Consider the following 23692-nt stretch of genomic DNA (forward strand, 5'->3'; position numbering starts at 1 on the left):
TAAATCTGAATTTAAAATAAACTGCAAAGCCACGAATTCTGCAGTTGGTTTGCTTTTCCTGTTCTCCCAACGCACCTAAAAGGGATCAACATTATTTTCTGGTTCTCTTAAGGGGTGCTCCACAATCTTATGGCAACACAGGCTCACATGCTGATAAAAGCCTTAGCCTGAATGAGAAAAAGACATCTCTGCTTACAGCACTTGGATTCTCATTGTAGTGACACTGTTTAAATACAGAATGAATGCTCTGAAGTAAAATCACACTGAATCAAAATCACACTGAAGTGAGCAAGGTGTAAGTTACTGCAACATTTGTACTGGCTGAAGGGAAACTGCAAATCACTTGTTGGTGCAATGGGAGCCGTTTCCTTCATGCTTATGAGGTATTTCAGTTCCTTCCTTCCCACCCTGAGTTGTTTCGCTTTGTTTGTGTTCAGTAGCTATTAAAAACTCACAGAATGCTTTTTTTGTGCTCTAGTTGGAGGCCTAATTGACAAATGTTTGCTGCCTGCCATTATGTTATTCCAGTATCCTTGAAAATGGACTGAAGACTTTAGTCTCCTTCAGAGAGGTTAAGGAGCAATACATACCACCTACCCTGAGGGAGGTGGGACAGAGGAATTAAAAAATGCTATCTAATTGTGCAGTGGAGATGTTCTTATGCAAAAAGCTTTTGTTTTGTTTTCCCCTACAAACAACCTGACCCAAATGCAGAGAATTCCTTGATCAATCTTCTGATAGGTCTCTTATAGGGAAAAGCAGCACTACTAAATGTTTGTCTGCCTCTACACCAAGTATTAAAATGTCATATTGTCTTTCCAGCCTGAAAAATTCTGGTGACCTTACTGGATGACCAACAGTACTGAACAATTAATGCTGAGCCAGACAGGCAAGAACAGAAACTCCTTGGGGGTTTTCAGGAAGGCTGAACTGCAGCAAAAACTATTCCAGGGATGTGTGAAAACTACCTTAAATTGGTCAATATTTTGTTGGGGAAAAATGTTGGAGATGTTACTCCAGATTTGAGTACCAGAGGAATATCTCATCAGAGTGAGGAATGTCTTGATTTCTGGCCATACTAGAAGTGCACTGTACTGTACCCTTTAAATATTGTTCTCTTCTAAAGAGATGTTGCAACAGGAGAAATCAAGAGTTTGATTTAGCTTGAGATAATTATGTGATTATGTTCCTGCAACATGTTATTCATCCAATCATCTACTTTGTGTTGGGCAAATAATGCCTTATTTTATTCCTTCTGAAAACAAACGGAAAATAAGATGACAGTACAAAGTAGAAGCTAAAAGTGTCTAAAAACAAAACAAATTGTGACAGAGAGAAAAGACTTAGTTCAACGCTGCTCAGGTCAACAGAAAAACTCGCTGGCTTTATGAAAATGCAATCAGAAATGCTGCTCGGGTTTAATAAGAAACTGGCAGCATTTTGTTTTCTTTAAGCTTCTCCTTATCGTCTCCTGTACTGCTTCTGTTCCTTATGTCATCACTTCCAAAAGAAAATCCTTCACAGGAGGAATTCTGCTGCTTAGAACAAGGATTAGTCTAATAACATTAGACAAATCTCTTGACTTTCTCTGGTTTTCTGCATTAGAAAAAAGGTGGTCTGAATGATCCAAAACAATTTTTTAAGAAGTGTCTAAAGAATTAGAAGTTCCATTTTAAAAATTATTATAGGCACTTGGCCCCCTAACTCCTTTAGAGAGAGATCTGGGCTTTTCCTTAGTCTCTTTTGAAAAATGAATTAAGTTCATATAGCATGTAGATGTATAAAAACTGAGTTCCCCCCCACCTCTTCCCAGGAGATGGATATTTAGCTTCTAGAGATGCAGTAACCATAGCTCAAGAATAAAAACTCTGTAATAATTTTTCTTTTAAAATCTGGAGAAAATAAACAGCTTTAAGAAAGGTTCTTAATAAGCAAATTAACCTCAAGAATCTTTAGAAAAATTTAATTTAAAATAATTATCTGCAAAATGTCTGATCAAACATTTTTTTAGCTTAATGATAGGAAACTGTCGTACCTTTCTGAATCTGTCTTGTTCTTCCAAAGATCCAGGACTCTGTTTAGGAAAAAAAAAAAAAAAAAAAAAGAAAAATGAAAAAGCATGAACTTAAAATCCCAGTGGAGAGTGGAGCCTATAAATGAGTATTCACCTCACATGGGATGTTTGTTTCACATTCACGGCCACCTGGATAGAGTGAACCAGCAGGAAATTTTTTTAATGAGCTTTTTAACACACATTTAGCAGAAAGCTGAAATGTTTTCAGATTCTTGACCATTTGAATCAGATGAGCAGTTTACCCAGCAATAGCTTTGACTTTACTGACACCTATTGACTATATTTATGCTTACACAAGGTTTTGATCAACAAAGCATAACTCACTACAATCAATGGCAAACAATTCTTAGAAATATGCTCTTTATAATTAGAGATCATGCTTAACTTCCATGCACTTTAAAGGTTTTATATTCTAAGTAAACTTTGGAATTGAAGACAAGGTTTCCCTTGCATAAAATTTTCCGGTGCCTCAAATTTTAAGTATTTGAGTTCAGATACCTTCCAAAACACTTGCATACAAGTACCAAATGCACACTTGTAAAGTCTAATCAGCTGATTAAGGTATCTTGAAGTTGAACACATAATGTATGTAGTTAAGACAGAAAAATGTTAATTATGTATGTTTACACTAAGAACGTGAGAGTATCTTTGGCATGCCCTGGAATATCTTATATATGGGGATGAATTCTGCCATCCTTAGCATGTCTTATGCAGAAAAATTCCATAACTTCTTTAATCGCTTGGTTCTTGCATTAATACCTCCATTTCATTCCAAATCCTTAGCCCGTAAAGACAGTTTCAAAAAGGACTAAGTCCTTCTGTGCACAGTTACTTTCTGACTCAGGTCAGTCAGCGTCTATTCTGATCACTCTCTCTCACAGCAAAAGACACAAATAATGAACAGTAAATACATTCTTAGTGCCGGAACTGTTAAAAAAGATAATTCAATGCAGAATGTTGTCTGGAGAAAAGGCAAAAAGATAGAAATCCATGTGGCCAGAACTAGATGTATAACCAAAATATTCACACAACAAACATCTCACAGTCCCCAACAACATGCATCTTTGACAACAGCCAATTGTCATTCTGTTTTGAACCTTCCATTTTAAGAAATATTCTGAACATTGCTTACAAAGGGAAGAAGATAGTGCACAACTCTTCTTTTAACACAAGAATATTTGTGGTTGTATTTATAAATACATGGCTATGTTTGTTCTGTCTTTGATGACATTTACTAAAGGACATTTCAGTTAAGCACACGACACACACGTACTGTTGAATTATGACTAGCAATGTGAGGCAACCTAGAAGAGCAATGGCAGAGATTACAACTGTGAATGGAGTGCTGTCACCTACCGCTGAGCTTATGGACTCTTTCAGTTTAGATTTGTAGAGCATCCATCGGTAACGCAGGTCCTCCAGATCTTCAGAGTTTCCAACGACAGGATGAAGATGAAGAAGGTCCTCAAAGAGACACTGACCATCAGGCACACGAGACTGTAGCTCCTGCAGGCAAAGACAAGGTCAGCAGCAACTCAGAATTTAAGAAGGCCCCACTTTTTAAATCTAGCATTCGAAAGACCAGTGTTACCAAATCAAACTACTCGGTACTCTGGAATAGCGCATTCATTTTTGTTATCGCTTCTTTGGACTGAAATGATATAAAAGAGCCACTCATCTATCTGCAGGACTCCTGTAGCCTTGGATATTTCTGTTTGTTTAATTTCTTACAGCATCCATTGTCATTGCATCAGGCTATATTCAATAGAGTGAGGCCAAACACCAGGCACTGATTTTAATCAGCTGCTTTTAACGAATAGCTTTGCCATACCACACTGGAAATGTCCAGTCCAATAGGTAGATGCCAGGTTGCTCTCTTCCCTCTACCACTCTGGCTCTGGCAGACCTTTCTCAGTAGAAATGGTGAAATACTTGTCCTAAATTCCAGCTACTATAGAGTCTCCTAAAGCAGAGAGTGTAGTGTTTTTTTGTTGTTGTTCTGTTTTTTGTTTGTTTGTTTTGTGGCTTTTTTTTGTTTGTTTCGTGGGGTTTTTTGTGGGTTGGTTGGGGGGGCGTTGCTTGGCTTTTTTTGTTTGTTTTGTTTTTAACTCTGAAAGAATTTGCACTTACTACAATCTTTGTCTCCATCTTCACCCCCTGACAACTAACCTCCAGTTTGCTTTGGCGTGCCTTAATTTCCTCTGTGGACGATGAAGTCGCAGCAAGAATTTTGGTCAGTTTGGTGTTTTCTCCTTGTAACCACTCTTCAAAGTTGTGTAGAAGCTTCAAGTGGCTGCTCATATTTTGCCCTTCTCCTTTCCTCTCCTAGATTACAGAGCAACAGGAACAAAAAAGCCCTTACTGTTATGTTAGATGTTTCCTCTGAAGACTTGATTGCAAGATCTTAACCTCCAACTTTGTAACCATAGTATCAGATGAAGCCAATTAAAATTGTTCTTGTGAAGCTGATATGAAGGCAGATACAGAGTCCCCCTCTCACCTGCTTATGGTTGGGATCTATGTCTAAAAGATGGAAGGCAGGTCCAGACATCCACCTTCTGTCCACAGATGCTATTTTCTTCTTATCAGCCACTGGTCTATTTAACTGCCACTTTTTGAGAAGACTTGAAAACACAAAACGAGAGACATCAGTGCAGTGAAACATTTAATGATAAGACATTCACATTTTGACTGGGGCCATGAGGGGACACCTCTGGTGAAACAGCACTATTATAATTATACTATTATTACTATTAATAGCACTATTACTATTAAAGTTATTTCCAACAGCTTTTTAACAAAATAAGATCAAGACAGGAGTATCTCAAAGCAGCACCAGTCCTCTAGTTCTAGCATTTTCAAGTGTTTTGCTTTCTTTTATTCAGGTGAATGAAGGACCAAAAAAAACCAAAAACCTACCTTGACAATACACCTTCCACTCTGGTAACAGCTGGCAGTACAATCAAGTTTTCCTCAAATTAGTCACTCTATTTTTATACTTATTCTGACACTATGTATGAATATTCTCACACATGTAGCATAGTATTACATTTTAATACAGGCTAGCAAATATAAGCAGCAGTTTGACACTGCACAATGAGGGCAAAACAAATTAAGTCCATATTTGCCAGCTAAGGGAGGATTGTAGCTTTGTTTACACTCTTGCAGGTTTGCAAAAGGCACAAATCCCAGTGCAGATATAGCCTCCTTCGATATATCTCCAGATCACACAGTGAGAACAGGAAGGTGTGGCAGAAGAGCAGCAGTCACCCAGTCTATGTCCCATTTCCTCTGATACAGACTGGCAGTACAATGGGGAGCCAGGTCCTAAGGAGACACTGCCTACTCCAAGCATGAGGTAAAGGCAGCTTCAGAGACTGCTCTGGTCCCCAATTCTCTAAAATGGTTTTCTTGAAAGTAATGATTTCCAGTTTACAAATGATTAAATAAAATCTCATCTTGCTCCTAGCCTTGTAACACAGCTGTTCACTTTCACAGCACAGAGCATAAAGCATCAAGTGTGCCTGGCCATATAGCAGTAAAGAGCATCTCCTTAAAGGGGACATAAGAAAGATGTACATGAGCACTTACCTAGTTGCCATCTCCTTCAGTGATCTCCATGACTCCTTCAGCTGATCCAGCTCTGCCTGGACATGGGCAGTCTCCTCTGGGGAAGAATTCTCCATGACCAGCTGGCCATGAGCTTCCACAAGGTGTAGCTGGATCTCCTTATCTGGAAACTCAGCTAGCCATCTCTGAAACGTACAGCCCTTACAGTTACTCCTAGGTATCCTGGGTAAAGCAGAGGCTATGTCAGACTGAAGGCCATGTTCAGTCCGGGACTATGCTGGTTCTGTTGGCTCTAGCTAGAACATACCTAGCGGGAAAAAAAATATGCTGTGGATTCTTGCAAAGAGCCAACACAGGTCAAAGAGCTGATGGCAAAACTTAAAGGGCGCAAGCTGCCAATGCACCCCTTCTGTACCCTTCCTGTGAGCTATCTTAGTTTCCCATATGAAGGCAAAAGCTGCCAGATGAAGCAACCTGCCGGAGTGAATCTAGCATGCCAAATACTGCTATGCAGGGAAAAGCTAGCAGCTGTGGAACAGCTCAGTTCAACACAGTATAAGGTCAGCTGGCAGAGTAATAATGTTGAATGTACCGATGAGTACATATAGGCAAAAGTAGGTATTGTCCAGAGGGATCACTGTGGCAGGAAGAGCTCTTTTTAAGATCACCTATCCTTTGATAATACTTTATCTGTCTCAATCATTCTTAACTATTTCTCACTGTTCTTATCTGTTAACTAGCTACACATCTCACAGCACAGGGCAAAGCAGGGAGGCAGCAGCAACCAACAGTTATTGCAGGAGGAGCAAACGATCATTCCTCTCCCCATCCAGGAAACCCTCGCTAGAATACCCCCACCCGTAATGTCCGAATGCTGCAAAGTGAATAATTAACATCTTACACTAAGATGCTTTTCTCACCTCAAGGTCTTCCACCCTGCCCTCGGTGGTCTGCTCTCCATCAGCACCCTGGCAGGAGCCAATCTTCTCCGTGGTTACTGTGATCCACTGCTGGAGGTCTGAAAGTTTGTCATTATATGCCCAATGCTTCTGAACATGCCCTTCACTCTGCTGTATCATCCTCTGCAAATGATAAAAATATGTCAGCAGCTAAACACAGAAAAAAAGCAGCTTCATTACTGGATCTAACACTGACTATTGGCACAGAATCTCATAGGCAAAAAGGGAAAAAACAGCTCCTAATGAGACACAAAAAACTTTATCCTTTAGCATCAGTGGCATAGAAAGCACCTACAAACTCCTGCAGGCCTGAATTCAACCACATGGGGGGGCATTAAGCACTAGAATAGCTCCCTTTCTTTTCAACTGAAACAGAATAAAGAATATGTTTGGGGGTTTTTTTTATACCTCAATCAATACTGAATACATCTTATACTTCCCTGAATTAGAAAGGACTGCGCAGACTATTTTGTCAAAAGTCCAGATCAGCGATAAATGGGATTACTGAGATTGAAACTAGAATTCCACAGTGCATATTATGGTAACACTTTATCATATGTTTTTTTATGGTGAACTGCATAACCAAGGTAATTTTATAAGCTCTTCTTCTGAGACTGCTTTGGAAGGTCCTTTTACAGCTATGTTTACAAGCTACAAAATGCCTCAGGTCAAAACAAGTAATTATGCAATTGCAACACTTCTCCCTCATTAACTTTTAGGTCACAAAGCTATAGAAAACCAAACAGTTTTATACAAAACCACTATCCAGGAATCTGTGAAGAAGTCCAAGCACTTCCATGATAATATAACTATGAGGTCTTTCAGTCAGAAATCTCAGGCCCACTCCAGAAATAATTTATATAGATACAAAATCTGTGTGGATGGTATCCTATCCCAAAGGGAAATCACATTACAGATAATCAGAGAATCCTGGTTAAGAATTCAGTGCCTTCTTCCCCTGAAATGAATATATTTGTCACTCAAAGCATATAATCTCATATGCTCAAAGATTTTTTTGTATTTTTGAACAGTGGCAACTGACAACTCCTCAGGCAACTAAAATGACGTCTCCTCAGGCAACTAAAAACTCTTCCTCATGTTACCTCCAATGATCTCTTCAGGGCCTGAGCGTCAGCTGAAAGTTGGTTCATTTCATGCCTGTGTGTGGTATTTGACTGAACAAGCTTCTCTACCTCCTCCATTTGAATCGCAAGCTCTGCCAAGTCATCTTGGATCATCTGCAGACAAAAAGACAGATTCCATATGGGTAATGTCACTGAGTAGCTGCCAGAGGAGACATAGTATAATAAGCTAAGTACTGCAAAGAACTATGGTGATAACACGTGGTCACCAAGGGTGAAATGGCACCATATAGCTGAAACACTGTAGCTCACCATGGTGAAAAGGAAGTCTCACATCCCCTCTTTCTTCCCCTCCTGCTCTTCTCTCCCCTCTCCCAGCTATGTAGTCCCACTGCATGCCTTGAACAGGCTCTACTGCATGTTGGACCCTTTGTTGAACCAGTTCAAACCACTAACGAAGTGGAAAATGGTAATTTTTTTTTGTTGATTATTGTTTTCTTATCTTGGCCAGCTGAATTAACCCACAGAGTAAATCCAGCACGTGTCAAAGCAGTGACAAGGTAAAGAGCAGGAGGTGGGGGGATAAAGAAGGAGGTGGGACAATGGGAACCCCCTGCTTTTGGAGGGAGTTAGATTGGTTCAGGTTATCTTCTGCAGTTTTGCTCCTAGTGGGATGTATCAGAATACACCTTCTTTAACAATAAAACTAGCCCAAGAAGGTATGGCACCAACAGCTTCCAGCTGCTTGTTCCTTCCCTCAAGCCCAGTTTGCCAGTTCTTCAGCTGCACTGCTTCAATTTCATTTATTCCATGCTATAAACTGGGCCAAACAAAATTATTTAACACATAATCAATTGAGGGGACAAGGTACTGAATTCCTAATGCTAATGAAATATGAACAAACAAGACCACAATTACCTGAGGATATCACAGTCAAACATTACTGTAATGTACCTGGAGTCTCTGGAGTTGTGTCTTTTTACCCAAGAGGTCAGGCCGCGGTTCCTTCTCTAGATCTAATTTGGCTTTGATGGCAGATAATTTCTTCTGCAAAGGTGCAAAACCAGCATCAAAGTCCTTATGTTGTGATATCAAATTCTAGATGGAGAAAGATGAAGAAAAAAGATCCAGCATTCAACATATACCCCTTGGCATCATCTTTTGTCAATGTCCAATTTCATACTCAGAACAAACACCAAGCTACACCACGCAACAGATCACAAATTTATTTGAATATTTTATCAGCCTAGAAAAAGGGATTTGGTACAGCTGGTTAGTACTCAATTTATATCTATAAAACTGTCTTGGTAAAAGATTGATCATTGTCTTTGTCACGGATAAAGACCATATATGGGCTTTGAAGCTCACCTGGAGTTTGCTTTTGCTTTGCAGCAGACCTTTGTGTAGAATTTCTCTCTCCTTTGAAGCTTCAGCTACTTCTTGCAGGAAAGACTTTGCTTTCTCCTCACCAAGGACATTGTTTAGCAAATCCTTCTTCAGCTGTAATGTCATCAACTTCTCTTTGAACTGGGAGCTTTCAGCTAGAGCAGCCTAAAGGAGAAAAATTCTTCCAGTGAAATCATACCAAAAAAATTAAAATCATATAACCACATTACTCTCACACAAGTCACACAACCAAAGCAGTATGACAAAGTCAGGTAAAAACAGCATGCTGGGCCAACAAGGGGTAACAGAAGGTACCTGGACAGTGCCCAGTTAAAGGAAAAGTCTTCCTGATAATGTTAGAAGCACCAGGGCTGCATCCATTTTGTGAACAGAAATAGAGGAAAGCTGTACTATGGAAAGAGTTGTCTGTGCAGAGGAGAGGCCTAAACAACCAACAGAAAGGACAGCTTGAATGCTCATCCCGAGGATAGACTCCATCCCTGTTCACAGACACATTCTGGAGATCACAGGGATGACTAACAAACACATCTTGCTGGGCACATGCAGAAATCGTGCATTATAATCCCACAACCATATTACTACACACTTTTTAAGAGTCCACAGACTTCCCGTCCAGGGAGATCTGGGCTAATGCTAAACAATCTTATCATCATTGTTAAAGATACCTAGCACTTTAATTCAGCCTATTCAGTTGACAACTCCAGTTAACCAAATGGAGGGCAGAAAGCAAGACATCCTGATACAGCTAAAGCCAAGTATTTGCCTCCATGCTGTGGGGTTTCCTGCCGTACTGGAAAGGCCCTTCCAGCTGCTGCTGTCCCGCAGCTGTATGCGGGCAGCTGCTGGAATAGCTTGGGCAAACACAAAACAAGTATCGGTTTCTGAACTTAGTAACGGGTTTGCTACCTCAATGTGAGCCAGCGCTGGCTCCGGAGTCTCCAGGAGCATCTGGACCGATGGCTTCCACTGTTCAAAATCTTGCAGGGGATTTTGGAAGAGTCTTCTCAGCTGGGTTTCTGTGTCAGTGCTCATTTTAGATGTCTTGCCTCTAACACTGCAAGGATAAAGTGAGAGCCGAGAGAAGGATTATGAAGAAATCCAAGTCCAAACATCCTATTCATCAAGGCATGAATTAACACAATACTCGTGTGTAAACCGTAACCAACACAAAAGCCTCAGTCTTTTTTTACTGTCTGAGCCTGGTGTTGCATACTGACAGCTGCTGTGTCAGTCAGAGACACCCAACAAAACTTTATTTAGAAGCCGTAAGACACATTTGTCTCTTGTGCAACTGTGTATCAGGAATTACTTTGCCTTTCGAGCAGCCAGCAGTCTCCCCTTGTATGTGATCTTTCTTGGCTGCTATCAACAGCTTGATTTAACAAATCATATTATTGGAGCAGTCCCACTGACTGATGGGAGGAACACAAGAGGGTTTAGAATTTAACTGCAGTTGCCTGTATTGTTTTACATATTACTGAGTCTTTGTTCCTTTAAAAAATTACATTAAGAAATCTTTGATCGCTCTGTGTTACCTGCAAAAAAAGAATACATATTTTTTTCTGATATACATTTTTTCAAAATTTTCAGAACCACTTATATTTATATTGACATACATAGGTGATTCTGACAAAAGCCTTGTATTTTTTTATATATGTATACACATACATGCACAACTATAAATGCGTGTGTATAAAAAACTATATAAAAAACAAGCATCAGCACACATTCATTAATTATCCAGGCTTCTCTTACAACAGCTTATCCAAAATACAGCTGAGTAAGGAGGCCTCGCAGTGACACACCCCAAGCAGCTGCCTCCTGTTATTCTCAGCTTTCCTGACCTCCCAGTTTGCAGAACCCTATTTGATAGAAATGCAGCCCAAACTGTACGTTCTTATCAGAACAGCATCCTGCAAATTCGCAAAACAGGCAGGCACCAGCAATGCCAACCAAGGTTAATACTGTTTTTCTATAAAAACAGAAGCAATAATCTTACCTGTGTCACTGGGATGTTAAGGAGCTAAACAAAGGCAAGCTTGCAAGGCCAAAAGCTCCACAAATAGAAAGTTCTGACATTACATGTCCTTTGCCATTTGCTCTGCTGCCCCTGCCAGACTCAGCACGAAGCTGCCAGGCTTTGCAAAGAAGCTTTGGAGAGAAGCTGGCAAAAGAGCAGCTGCCATTTTCTACTCAGAGGCAAGTCCCCTGCCTTCGCTGCTTCTCTTTCGACATCGTTTGTTAGTTTTTAAACTGAAATCCTTTCCCATAATGACCTATAAACCTTCCAGCAGGACAGCATACTGTGCACTGGACAGAGGAAGATAAGCTTGGATACAGTAAGAAAAACTGACCTTTCTTTTTCCTTAAAAAAAAGATCCTTTCTTCTAGTTTGCAAAATTTGCTGCAGCTTCTTTACTTCCTGATCCCAGGCAGCCTGGAAACGGAAACACTGAAGTCTGGGGAGAGGCTAAACTTTCAGAGTTTCCAACCCAAGGCGAGTTGAAAACAGGAATCATGCATACATGCTGCCAGGAGAAGGGGAATAAACTCTGCCAAGTAATTGCTAAGGCTGATGAGTCACCACAACAAACTCAACAAGGGAGGGCCATAATTCTTCTGAACCGTTTACTATTACAGCTCCTGTCCTGATTTTCTAGTTGCTGTCATGAAAGGCAAGCAAAATACTAAATTATTATTATAAAATGCTAAGAAGATCAAATTAGCTGCCAACAATCTAATTTTCTTCAAACCATGCACAACATTAATGATGCAAGATCATTGCCTGAAAATGACCAGCAGCCTACAGCTCCTAGGAAATGGCTAAAATTACAGATTTACTGAAATGTGGAGGCATATGTAATTAGCAAAAGCCTTTCTTTTCTACCTGTCACCTACAATTGGACCGTAGTATATCACTTTTTTCTTAGGCCCTTAATCCCTTCCATGTCAGAGAGAAGATACCCCCCACTCCCCCAGCATAATCAGACTTCCCACTACCTTTGATACTGCTGTATTGCAGAGACAACACTCTCAGCGTGTGGCTGCACATCTTGGGAAAACCGTAGCAGTTCCTTAAGCTGAGCCTTCAGCCTCTCAACCTTGGATTCTTCTGCAGCCAGAGCTGCTCTCGTTGCCTTAATCATAAAAATAATGAACAGATCACACCTTATGTAGCATCTGGCATATGAAATGAAGAGAGAAGGCTGTCTCTCTTATGAATAAGTCCCCTTTCTGCTGCCTTTTTTCCTGGTTGTAAGGAACATGGGCTTTGTTAAGGCAGAAAACATTCTCAGGAACAGTTTGGTTCCTGCAGGCTCCCTCTCCTCACACTGCCTACCCTCTGCATCCGATCTGCAGGGTTCCCTGTTTGAACCCAGTGAATCACAAAACAGGCTCAGTTTCAGTTCACTGATTGAGGTATATAAGATGAGATACATTTTTTGAGCAGTCTTAACTATGTCTGTTTGCATGAACAGATCTTTCTCAAAGACTCACATAGAATGTTAATTCTAGAGTGACATAGGGAAACAAAATCAATAAAAACCATGCAAATGTAGCTGGATTGAGCCAGTCTGTATTTTGTGGATCATTTTTGCATATACTTTTCCCAGCTAGTCCCGCTGAGTTCTAGACATACAGATAGCAATGAAAGGCACTTTGAGAAGAGATAATAAATGCAAAACCAGCCCTCAAGAGGAAATCAGTGGTAAAGATTCTTATCTGTTTTATGTGTGACAAACGTTTTGCATCCACTTTTTCAACAGATTGATTTTGGTATAAATACTGGATCGCTACAAAGTTGGTACTTCTTAGGAATAAAGATGTCTCTGCCAGTAAAGGAATACAGGTGAAAGCTATAATACAGAAATAGTTTGTGTGTGTATGTATGTATGTATTTGTATATACAGTGAGGCATTATTTTCCTGCTTCTTTTTAAGTAGAACAAATTGTGTCGTTTACTCTGTATTGTGCTCTTTTTGCATATGGTCTCTTTGAACTCAAGACACAAGCTCCAACACATCTTCCAACCCTGCTCCCTCTGTGCAGAGTGAGATAAAGGTTAGACTACTTGATTCCATTGTTGCTATTCACATTTTCCTCAGTCTGTTTCATACACACTCATACTCTTTCCTTATCACCTTTAACCAGTGGGACAGGTACCTGTCGGGTGTGACTATGTGTGTTCAATCTATGACTGCACTTGATGCCGCTGGTTTTAGGCATACAAAGGGTAACAACTTACATTGCATTTTCTCCACAGAGTTACAAACTCATCTTCAGTCTTTTCCCCTTCCCCAGGGTCCAAGTCATTTTCTAGTCTTTGTAGATCTTTTCTCAGCTCCTGGATGTCTGCTTCTAATTGTCTGGCTTGGGACTCATAGGCACTTTCTGACTGTTGGATCTTGAGCAATCTCTCCTCCTCCTCACTACCCAGCAGTTTCAACTTCTCCAAAGCTTTTCTTAGCTCTTCAAGTTCATCCTTCATTCTCTCAGCTCCGAGTGGGGAGGTATTCTGAATCACCTCTGCACATTGAGTTTCAAGGTGCTTCCATTTCTTTCCACCGCTCCTAATGTTTTTGGCAATTTCCTGCAGAAAGAAGTTAAATAAAGATTAGCTGCAGGAATGGGAGGTTGGGGAAAAAGCTGGAAGCAGTAAGAAAAAAAGATCACTTTTCCTGGTTGTACATATTTTGTTCTTCACTTCTTATTTCAAAGCACATCTTTTTTCAAGTGACCAGAAGCCACAGTTGGTCATTTGACTGCCTTCTGAGTAATGCTAACTGCCATGATTCTGAAAATATTGGCTTGATTTTCATAAATGCTTGTCACCTGGGGTCCCTGACAAAGAAAACAGGAACTGCAGGCACGAAGAAATACTAACAGTCATACCTCTGAGATATTTAAAGCTAAACAGTTTAAGCACCAAAATATTGGACACTGTTCTCAAAACTGGTATTTTTATCACCAGCTCTAAACTCTCGAAATCTGTGAGCCTTCAGGCTCTATTTGGATCATGTTTACCAAGTATAATTCATTTAAACAAGTTTAAAGGGCAAGGTTCTCAAAGAGTCACATAACCGTAGGAGATTAGGCTTTAAAAAAATAAAATAGACCAGTCTGTGACTCATACTACAGTTGGGAGAACCGTACGTGCTAACAAGTTTCAGGACCTGATACAACTCTTCTCTCCTAGCCCATGTTACAGTCACCACCTATGTTGTTTGTGTAATTCTTTTCTCAAGTACATCCTTGTATGGTTTGAGAAACATATACAGGCATGAAGAATGAACAATCCTAGCTCCTTGTTAGAATTATATAGTTTAAGGACCTTCAATGTCTTTAACTTGTCCTCTGCCGAAGACTTGGTTGCTTCTCCAATGCAGCAGTTTAATCTTTCTGTCACAGCATTCAGCCACGATTGAAACTGGTTGACGTTAGCGCTGTACTGTTCATGTTCCCTGGTTATCTTTTCAAGCAGTTTCACTCTGCTCTGTAACAAGAGACATCAGAAGCTGTGAGGAGAGTGCTTATCTGGCTCTTTTTCGTTTCTACTGTAACCCAGAATGTATAAACAAGAGTCCCTTTCTGTGAGCCTCAACAGCACTTGGCCTCCACTGGTGAGGTAGAGGTGAAGTCCAGTTCACCTCAAGAAACAGAACACAAAAGTACATAAAGGCTTGTCCCCATCTGGGTCATGCTTTAGGCTGTCAATGGCTACTCTCCAAGGAGACAAACTGCAAGGTCCTCTCAGGTGACTTTCTAGCCTCTCCTTTCCAAAACTTCCTATTCTCTCATTAGAAAAAGAAGAGACAGAAGTCTTTGGGAGACAAGCTGTTATGTTCCCCATGCTGGTTAAAAATAAAGATAAGCACAAAACAGATTGATTTTGCCTATCTCTCAAAATGAGAATAAGAGAGACTGTGCTAGGGGCATGCAAATTGTTTTAAAGTGTTCATTATTTAAGCAGGCTGTATGGAAAGTGACCATCACCTTCAATCATGTAGACGAGGAACTTTCACACTTATTCAATTAGCACATCACTAACTATCCTGTGGGGCTATCACAGACCATTCAGTTGCTCCCCGCTGATCCAGTCTGGCACCCATCACAACAAGGCAGAGTCACACTTGCTCAGACTATCTTTGTTTGTCAGCTGAAGTTTAGGCCTTGCTAAAGGAAACTTCACACAAATCACGAGGAATGTGTTGTTTCACCGGTGTAATATCCCACCTAAGTATTATTTCCTACAAAATCAGACTGATTTTTTGTGCTCTTCACCAGTTGGCATGGAGAGCAATTGAGGTACACTATAGCTACATTAGAAATGAATTGTTCTGTGTACAGTCCATTTAGTGCTTGCAGCACCCTTGAAAGGCTTTGCTGTCACAGGCAACGGGCTGAGTTTCATTTTGCGTAATATGGGACACACCCCATGCCTCTGAGCAGAGCTTCATCCCAGCTGCCCTCCACAGAGAGTAGGGTGATAGATGCAATGGTGGGCAGAGTTTCAATGCCCTCTGCGTTTCCCTTGTCTCTGTGAAGCTCTGGGCATGTCCCCACACCTGTCAACCTGCCTGAGGTGGCAGTGGGCCATCTCAGTCCTGTCAGCCTTTCTCCAGCCAGGCCAGCAGAGAGTGGCATGAGCATCAGTCACCAGGGGATCTCCCGTGTGCTGTTGGGTGGTGGTCCCGCTGGCACTTCGCCCTTCACCTTTGGGACAGCTTATGCCCACGGTGCAGTACAAAGCCACCACCCTCCAGGTGGCACCACACCAGTCTGTCTTCCACACCACCACTGCAGTCTCTGCTGACTTGTGCAAAAGTGGCTCCCCTAAAGTTAGTTTACTTGCTTTGGGATAAAAGAGGGACAGCTAAGGGCCAGGTGCTTCCCATGGAGGATGAAATGCTGCCTACTTACTGGGGCAGGACCTTTAACAGCACCACCTATGCAAGCATGGGTTTGGAGGAGACCAAAAAGCTGAATTCTAACTGTATCCAGCAGAGCACCTCACTTCTTTGCTAAATCCCCTTGCCTTGATTCTCAAATCTGCAGAGGTTATATGATTCTCACTTTGACCTCAAGTTAGGGACTTGAAGAATGCAATCTTATAGTGGTGTAAATGGGCCAAATATGGAAGTGAAACAAGTCAGCCCAAGCTTATTGATTCCAAGGAATTAGGCTAACTTGTTGCACTGACAAGCTCCAAAGGGAGCAAGTCAGAGTAACAAAGTGGAGCTATTATTAAACTCAAAAGTCTTACGCTAATATATAGAGGGTTATAAAGGAAGTTGAATGACCCACCTCTGGCCAGGCTATTCAGCAAAAACAAAGGAGCGCACAGTTTGCATACTCCCGCTGGCCCGTGAGGTCAAGAAAGAGATGCCATGGATCTGGACAGACTGTGCTAGCTGTCAAACAAAAGTCTTACAAAGAGCTGGCCAAGACACCCCCCTCCCCCAAGAGGTTAGGCAGGGAAACTTTCTAATGATGGAAAATATGGTATCACTTGCTTCTGTTAGGTTAGCTGTTCAGGGGGCAGGACAGTGTTAAACTCAATCTCCACATGCATGTGGTTGACGTGAGGAGACATTAAGCAAGGACATGGCCCTGGAGAATGGGTTTTGCCTTGGGCTGCAGCAAAGATGTGTCTGGGCAGGATATGCCCAGCCCCGGGTTCTCAAGGAGGATGGACAGAGGCATAGGAAACCTCTCCTCCCCTAAGCTCCCTTCACAGTCAGCAAAGGCAAACGAGTCTCCTCTGGAGGGTGATCTAGAGCACATAAAGAAAGTTCCAGCTTTAAATCCCTCTGTGGGATCTCAAATAAAGTACAGCAAGCTTCTGTAGCCCTTCCTGGTGCTTTTAGTCTAGCTCTATGGTATGTGAGTGTTGAAATTAGAAATATCTGTGTTTCAGTTAACAGAGACAACATAGACTGAAATTAATTTGATGTGCTTAGACATATTTGATATATTTGACTACATATCAACAAACTGTATATCGTAAGTTTTGTTACCATCTTCAGTCATCATTTATGCTAAAACCCACAACCATATACCTCTGCATATTGTTATTTTACTAGGCAAGCACGTAGGAAATGGCTGCCACATCTAAAAATATACCTGTCAATGTAATTAAAAGAAAATTATGTGCTTTTTAAAATTTGGGAATGATAAGGACACATATTAGCACTAAGAAAGAAAAAAAAAAAAAGCCCACCAACTGCTCATACCAGAGACAGGCAAACCATTTTAGAAACACTGTCCAAGAGCTTGCCTTCTGAAAGAGCTGGACAACTGCACGGTATCTAAAAATGCTCTTCAAACACAAGTGTAATCTACAAACACCAGCAAGCCTCCTCTGGGAGGCAGCTCAGGCATTCAGCTGACAACTGCAAGTCACATTTAGCCTGGCCTCTCATCATGTGAGGGGCCAGAGCAATCCCCTTACAACTCCTGCGTCTCTTTCATTCATTCCTCCCTCCTTTTGGAAGAGGTGGAAGGGTTTCTCTAAATACTGTTATACTTTCCAACACAATTCCCAAGGTGCCTGTAACCTTGGCATTAGCTAATGAACACTGCATTTACTTCAGTTGCAAAATCCAAGGCTTCCCAACTCCCTTCTTTGTTCCATACCTCCTGAAAGAAGAATTTCTTAGCTGGATTCTCTCACTCCATCCTTCTATGAAATGTGGTATTTGTAACCAATGCCAAAGAAAAGCTTTTTCTAGTGTCTCAGTTGGCTGGAGATATAAAGACTTATTTTGTCTAAGTACTATGAGCCACTTCCTGATCTCATTTACACCAGCATGTATCCAAGTCAGTTAAAGAAATTACACTATGTAAAACCAGTCTCAGAGAGGTCACATTCTGGCTTTGAGTATTCAAATGACTTGTTTGAAAGAACTGCCTTATTAAAATACCTAATGACTGTCTCCTGCTTCAAAACCAAAGACAAATCTTGGTTAGAAGGGATTAAATGAGAATTTTAAATGGCAATCTAGATAGACAACACCTGAATTCCCAGGACCCTCCTTATTTGTAAAGCCAACTGCCTTGTAATGAAGATATCTACCTTGAAACACAAATAATCAGTATTGAGGCTCAAGTCTGTTGGTCTCTTTACAGCCTCTCTGTGGCAGCTGCAGTTACAGAATTTCCAAATATACGCTGGTTTTTGGAGATACTTATTGGCAGTAGTTTATGGCTAAAAAATATCTGAATTTCATGCTCATGAAAGGTGCCAGCTTGGAGGTTTCTTCATTGTTTTGAGGCTCAGGGTGGTTTGGGTTTTTTTTAACAGAAAAGGTATCTGTAGAGCAAGCAGAGCAATGGCATGAGCACTCCAGTGTTGTTTTTCTTACAGTGTGATCTGAAGTTAACTTTGTACGACAGCACCCAGGGAGGGAGAGCATAAATCACTATCAGGCTCCAGTTCTGGACTGGGGTGTAGGTGTGGGAACAAATAGAAGGCAACATTATGACAGAGGCAGATAGCAGAAACAATGTAATGAAAATTATTTGTATTTGCACCAGGTAATTCCAGCCTATGGAATTCCTGGAAGCCACTGTGCAACAAAGACTAGATTTTAATCTCTATATGCTAGGGATAGATGTGCCTACATATTTCAATATCCCTTTGAGTATTTCTATAGATTTAGGCTAGTAAGAAGCTGAATTCTTCTGCCCACATGCAGATGTCTGCCCCACAGCCATGCCACATGATCCAATCCTGTCTTTACCAGAATTTTAGAAGTGAAAAGTATAAAGTATAAAGCCTTATTTGAAATCATTACCCAGGAATAGGGTCAAAGGAAATCACTGGCACTGAAAGATGAACTAGGATGTCTCACACCAGCCTATCTAACAACTGTTCAACCTAGATTAGCATCAGGCAAAAATTAGTATCTGTGTGCAGTGAAAATCTTTCAGATACTGGAACTGGCTAGTTGAGCTCAGTGTTGGGCCACAGCTGACTCCCACCTCCATGGTTCCCAGTGCTGCAGGCAGGGAGTGCAGCTCTGGATCCGGACAAATGCTACTTCCTCCAACAGGGGAGCATGCATGCAATATTCCCTGGCTCCGGGAATGGGTACTTTGCATCTGGTTACACAAGGATCACTAATGTCCTGAAAGATGAGGAACAATTCAAACTTTATACGGAGATGGCCTAAACCAATATTCACTAGGTTGCAGCAAGCAGCTTGCAGTTACTTTACAACAACATACCATAAAACACAGTGTAAGCATACCAGTTAGCAGCTTATCTCGGGATGCGATGACTGTTGCAAACAGTCCACTGACTGAAAGAACAGGGGTCCTCAGCTCTGCTTCTTTTTGCAGTCCTACCAGGTAAGACCCATCACTCAAGAAGCAGATAGCAAACAATACTGTATATTGGTGAAATCTGAATACCTCCCACTCTTCATAGGTGTACCTGAGCTTCTTCCCTGATTCCTTCATATTCCACCCTCATTTTCTTCTGAACATCCTCATCAACGCTGGGGTCACCTATCCTGCTAAGCTTCCTCTAGCAGCCTTTCCAGCAGGACTGACTGATTTAAGACATCATTCAGCAGAACCTGAGCATGGCTCAGCTGCCACTGCTTCTCCTTTAAGCCAAGCTGCAACTCAATGTCAGGCTCCAAGGTCACCCTCATGTTGTGAATCCATGCGTAAAACTCATCTTGGGCTTTCAGGTACTCACTCCAGTGCAGCCAGACCCACTCAATACGGCTGTTGGGGAGAGCAAGAGAGATGCGTTAGATGAAATTATGATGGGAGTAGTGGTGACTGGCAATCTTAGAAGGCCTTCAAAGCAAAGGACAAAGTTCTCAACAATTTTAAGATGCTCTGGCTTCAGAGGGTCCAGATTCACTTCCCAGGTCCTTGCTGCTTTGGGGAGAAAATATTCTGTACACTGTCCCTGTGCCTGGCCAAACTCATCATTCCAGACCATGAGGTGGGCTGGACTGTAAAGGCAGAGAGCACTGAGGTCCCACCAGCCCTCTCTCCCCACACAGTCCCTGACATGCTCATGGGACTGGGATTAGCAGTGATTGCTATCTACAATCCAGGCAGCAGAGAGAGGCAGGAAGCACTTTATGGAAGCCCTGTATGAGACAACTGCCTCAACACACCAAATAGCAGCCTTGTGCAAAGAGTACATTTGTCTTACCTGTGACAGTGAGTGATGTATATGGCTGTCTCTTCCCACAAGGCTTTAATGTCTTTCAGTTTAGATAGTACCTCATGCTTCTTATCCTCATCGATGCTGCGAAGAGCAGCATCTGCCTTCACAAGAATCGAGTCCATTTTCAAGCTGCCTTCTGGTTCCAGCGCACGTATTTTCTATGAGAAAAACAAATGAGACTGAAAGCATGAAAAGAAAGCAAGTATAATTGATGAAATTTAAACTTTGTTTTTATCCAGGAATCATGAAGTCCCTGCTGCAAAGCTTCTCCTGAAAGGAAAATATTAACTTTTCTTCAGACTTGTTTATTCTTAAACATCCTAAAGGACTGAATTTAGTTGAAAACCACATAGCAGTTGAAAAACATTTAAATTAGCTGTAAAAACCAGATCATCTTCTATCAGATATCTTTGGCTGTGTTTCCACTGCTGTTATAAAGTTATAGCACTATGTTGCTACATGCCAGTTGTTATCCCCCACCTGCCAAAGAGCATAGAGGCAAACCCCACAGAGTACACTGCAACATCTCAGTTTTAAGCTCTACTACAAGAAATCATGAAGCAGATTAAAAAGGCTTCCTACTGCAAATAAAAGTTGGCTCAGAAATCATGCCAGGAGAAATTAACTAGTGGAATTTTCTGCCTGCTACCAAATTTTGCTTTCACCCTAAATTGCTAAGTTACGAATTGGTGAAAACGTGTATCTTGCACAAATTGGAATGCCAGGAACTGAAAGTTAAGCCATGTAATTTTAAGTAGACTCTCTTCCTCTACCCAGAGGTGGAAAATCAGCACAAGTGCTGTACAATGTAACATATTAATTATGTTCCAATTTGGATGTCAGCTTTCAGCATCACTTTACGCAAACTTCTGATACCGTTACATTAGCTTTTCTTGCTGTTCTTCCACAAACTCCTGGCAAACTGCAGGCTTTTAAGTCTGAAGGAAAAGGCTTCTACAATGAAAACACTGAGAGGTTCAAAATCAGCAATTACTTTTGGAAAGATTAGACCTATGGGATTTGTTCAAAAACATCACGTCAGTTATTGCAAAGGTGAGACCAAATCACAGGCCTTTGGATTTCCAGTCACACATTCTGGGAAAAGATTGTTCTTTTGGCATGTACATGGCACATCTGCGTGTGACATACAAACAGGTGTTTGGACGAACCATCTACTATGAAAAGTGTGATTAAAAGAATCCAGGAAAGCAGGGCAAAGGGTAGGGCAGAGAAAGCAAATAGAAGTCATAGCTATCACCCAACAAAAAAATCAAGAGTAACGCTGTATTTTAAGCCTGACATTTTTCCAGCAAGTGAAAGCAAACAACAGCTGGAGAGAAAGCAGTGGCTGTACAGGCATTTTTCTTTTTCAGATCTGTTTTTTAAATGATTGCTATCTTTGGCTGGCATTTTCATTAACAAATTAACAGAAAATAAACCACAGGAAGGAAGCATGAAAAAAAAAAAAGCAAGCCAGATGCAAAAAAGGAACTGAAAAATGATCACTGGATTTGAAAACAGCCAATAGGTGAAGCAGCCAGCACATCATGAGGACATGTGAGCTGGACAGGGAAGCCAGGCCCAGAAAGAAGGCAGGATGAGGGAGTAGGAGGCAGATTAGGTACACACAGGAAGAGAGAACAGATACTTGTTATTCTTTACAATGATGAATTTCCAAAGTCTGAATTGAAAAAATCTTCTAGCATGATTTTTTGCATGTTATAGATCTCCTCCAAAGCCCACAGAAGTCAACAGGCTTCAGTTCAGGCCATATTAAATCACCACAAACCTCTAAACCTTACGTCTTGATATCTCTGCCATGAATGCACCCCCTTTGCCAAACTACCACTCTCCTTACTCAAGTTCCTGTATTTCTTGCATGTTTTTTTAGACTGTACATATCACAGTTTCCCAGACAAAAGGAAAGGGTGAAAATAATTTAAAGGCAGAAATAAATCTATAGACCGAGAGGAAATACTTCAGATTTTCATGACTGACATGCAAGTCTAGCCATCATCCATCACTCCAGATGGCAAGATCCAGCCTCCGATGAGCTACAGTTAAGGAAAAAGACTGAAGACACGGCTGTACCATCTTGTAAACAACCTTGTCCTCCATGTAAGCCTGCAATGTTTTTTTGGAGTTGTTCAACTTCAGGAGAAGCAGTCCAAACATGAGTAGACACACAAAAAGAAAGACTTTTGGGTAAATAATGATGGGAAAGATTTAGCCATTTAATTTAAAGAACAGACTAGTTGGAATTAAAGGTAATATGAGTATAAAAATAGTTTCAGTGTTAATCACAGAAATACCACCACTCCCTCTAATCATGAACGGTAGAGATGGGACAAACAGGAGTGTTTCATTCTCTGAGATTACCAGAACAAGATAACATCTAATGAATCTGAAGTTAATGAATGTGAAATCACAGTAAGAGAGCAGGCACAATCTGCAACGGGATCTCTGTGAGAAGAGTGATACAAGAGATTAAGACCAGAAAAAAATGAAAACATTCCCCTTTTCAGTAGACAGATTATAAAGGGGAGCTGTAAACCCTCTTATCATCAGAGTTTATGGAAAAGGACAAAGGGATTACTCTAGAACAGCCCATTATGAGGACACTGCAATCTTCTCTCTCAGGGCTGGAGTCCTGGAGGAGATGGAACACTAATGTAATCTGATTCTCTCATACTATATGCTGGACTTCTGCAAATCACTATCTGGTAATTGCAAGCAGCGACTCAATTGTTTCAGGTTTGAGCATGCTCATAGGAGAGTGTAAACATCTCAACTTGACAAACCTGCTGCTAGTTTTCCAAATCAATCTGAAAAGCTTGGAAGCCTGTGAGATCAAATTGCCATCCTCTTTTCCTACAATGTCTGTTAACACTTTGCAGATGGAAAAATTAGAAAGAACACTGATGTAAACCCATCCACACAGGACCAGTATTCCAGCAAGCAGGGGCAGCTGACAGTTTCCTAATGGAAAACTCCAGAGCTCACAGCCATAACTGCTGTAACAACGGCAGCAGTGATAGCCACCTCTGAACTACTGCATCACTTTTCCCTTACCTCAGTCTCTCTCAGTCTGGCTTCTAGGGCAGATCGAGGTCCCTTGGTGTTGTCATTGATCCTCAGTCTCTCTTGGATGGCCTTCATCCAAGCTTCTGCATTCTCCACGCTACTGTCAAATTCATCCTGTAGCTGCTGAGTCATTGCATTCGAAGAAGCTGAAAGGATAAGAAACAGGAAAATAAGTAGGTTTTGGTTAAAACCTAAACAGGAATGCATTCAAGGCAATCTAAAGGAGCAAGGGAGAAAAGCTAGTGATGTTGTGGCTTCCTTTTTAATAATAATACCAAAAAAATGTAGCAGTATTGCGATTCAGTTGAGCACAGAGAACACA

The 23692-nt window shown here is 41.1% G+C and overlaps 1 protein-coding gene across 1 annotated transcript; it reads right to left on the reverse strand.

Moving 5' to 3' along the window:
- Positions 1-2035: 2035 nt before the first annotated feature.
- SYNE3 (spectrin repeat containing, nuclear envelope family member 3) lies at positions 2036-23509 on the reverse strand (the record flags this gene model as incomplete). Its single annotated transcript, XM_010289281.1, is given in 17 exon segments — positions 2036-2074; positions 3431-3580; positions 4244-4399; positions 4575-4698; positions 5666-5829; positions 6565-6726; positions 7707-7841; positions 8640-8783; positions 9054-9236; positions 9999-10146; positions 12093-12229; positions 13339-13683; positions 14425-14586; positions 19531-19615; positions 19617-19829; positions 20272-20444; positions 23359-23509. Coding segments are annotated over 17 exon segments (2664 nt in total), but the record flags the coding sequence as incomplete, so codon positions are not given.
- Between the last annotated feature and the right edge of the window lie 183 nt (positions 23510-23692).

This window comes from Phaethon lepturus, unplaced genomic scaffold (assembly GCF_000687285.1).
Source record: "Phaethon lepturus isolate BGI_N335 unplaced genomic scaffold, ASM68728v1 scaffold26866, whole genome shotgun sequence".
In the NCBI taxonomy this organism is placed as follows: Eukaryota; Metazoa; Chordata; class Aves; order Phaethontiformes; family Phaethontidae; genus Phaethon; species Phaethon lepturus.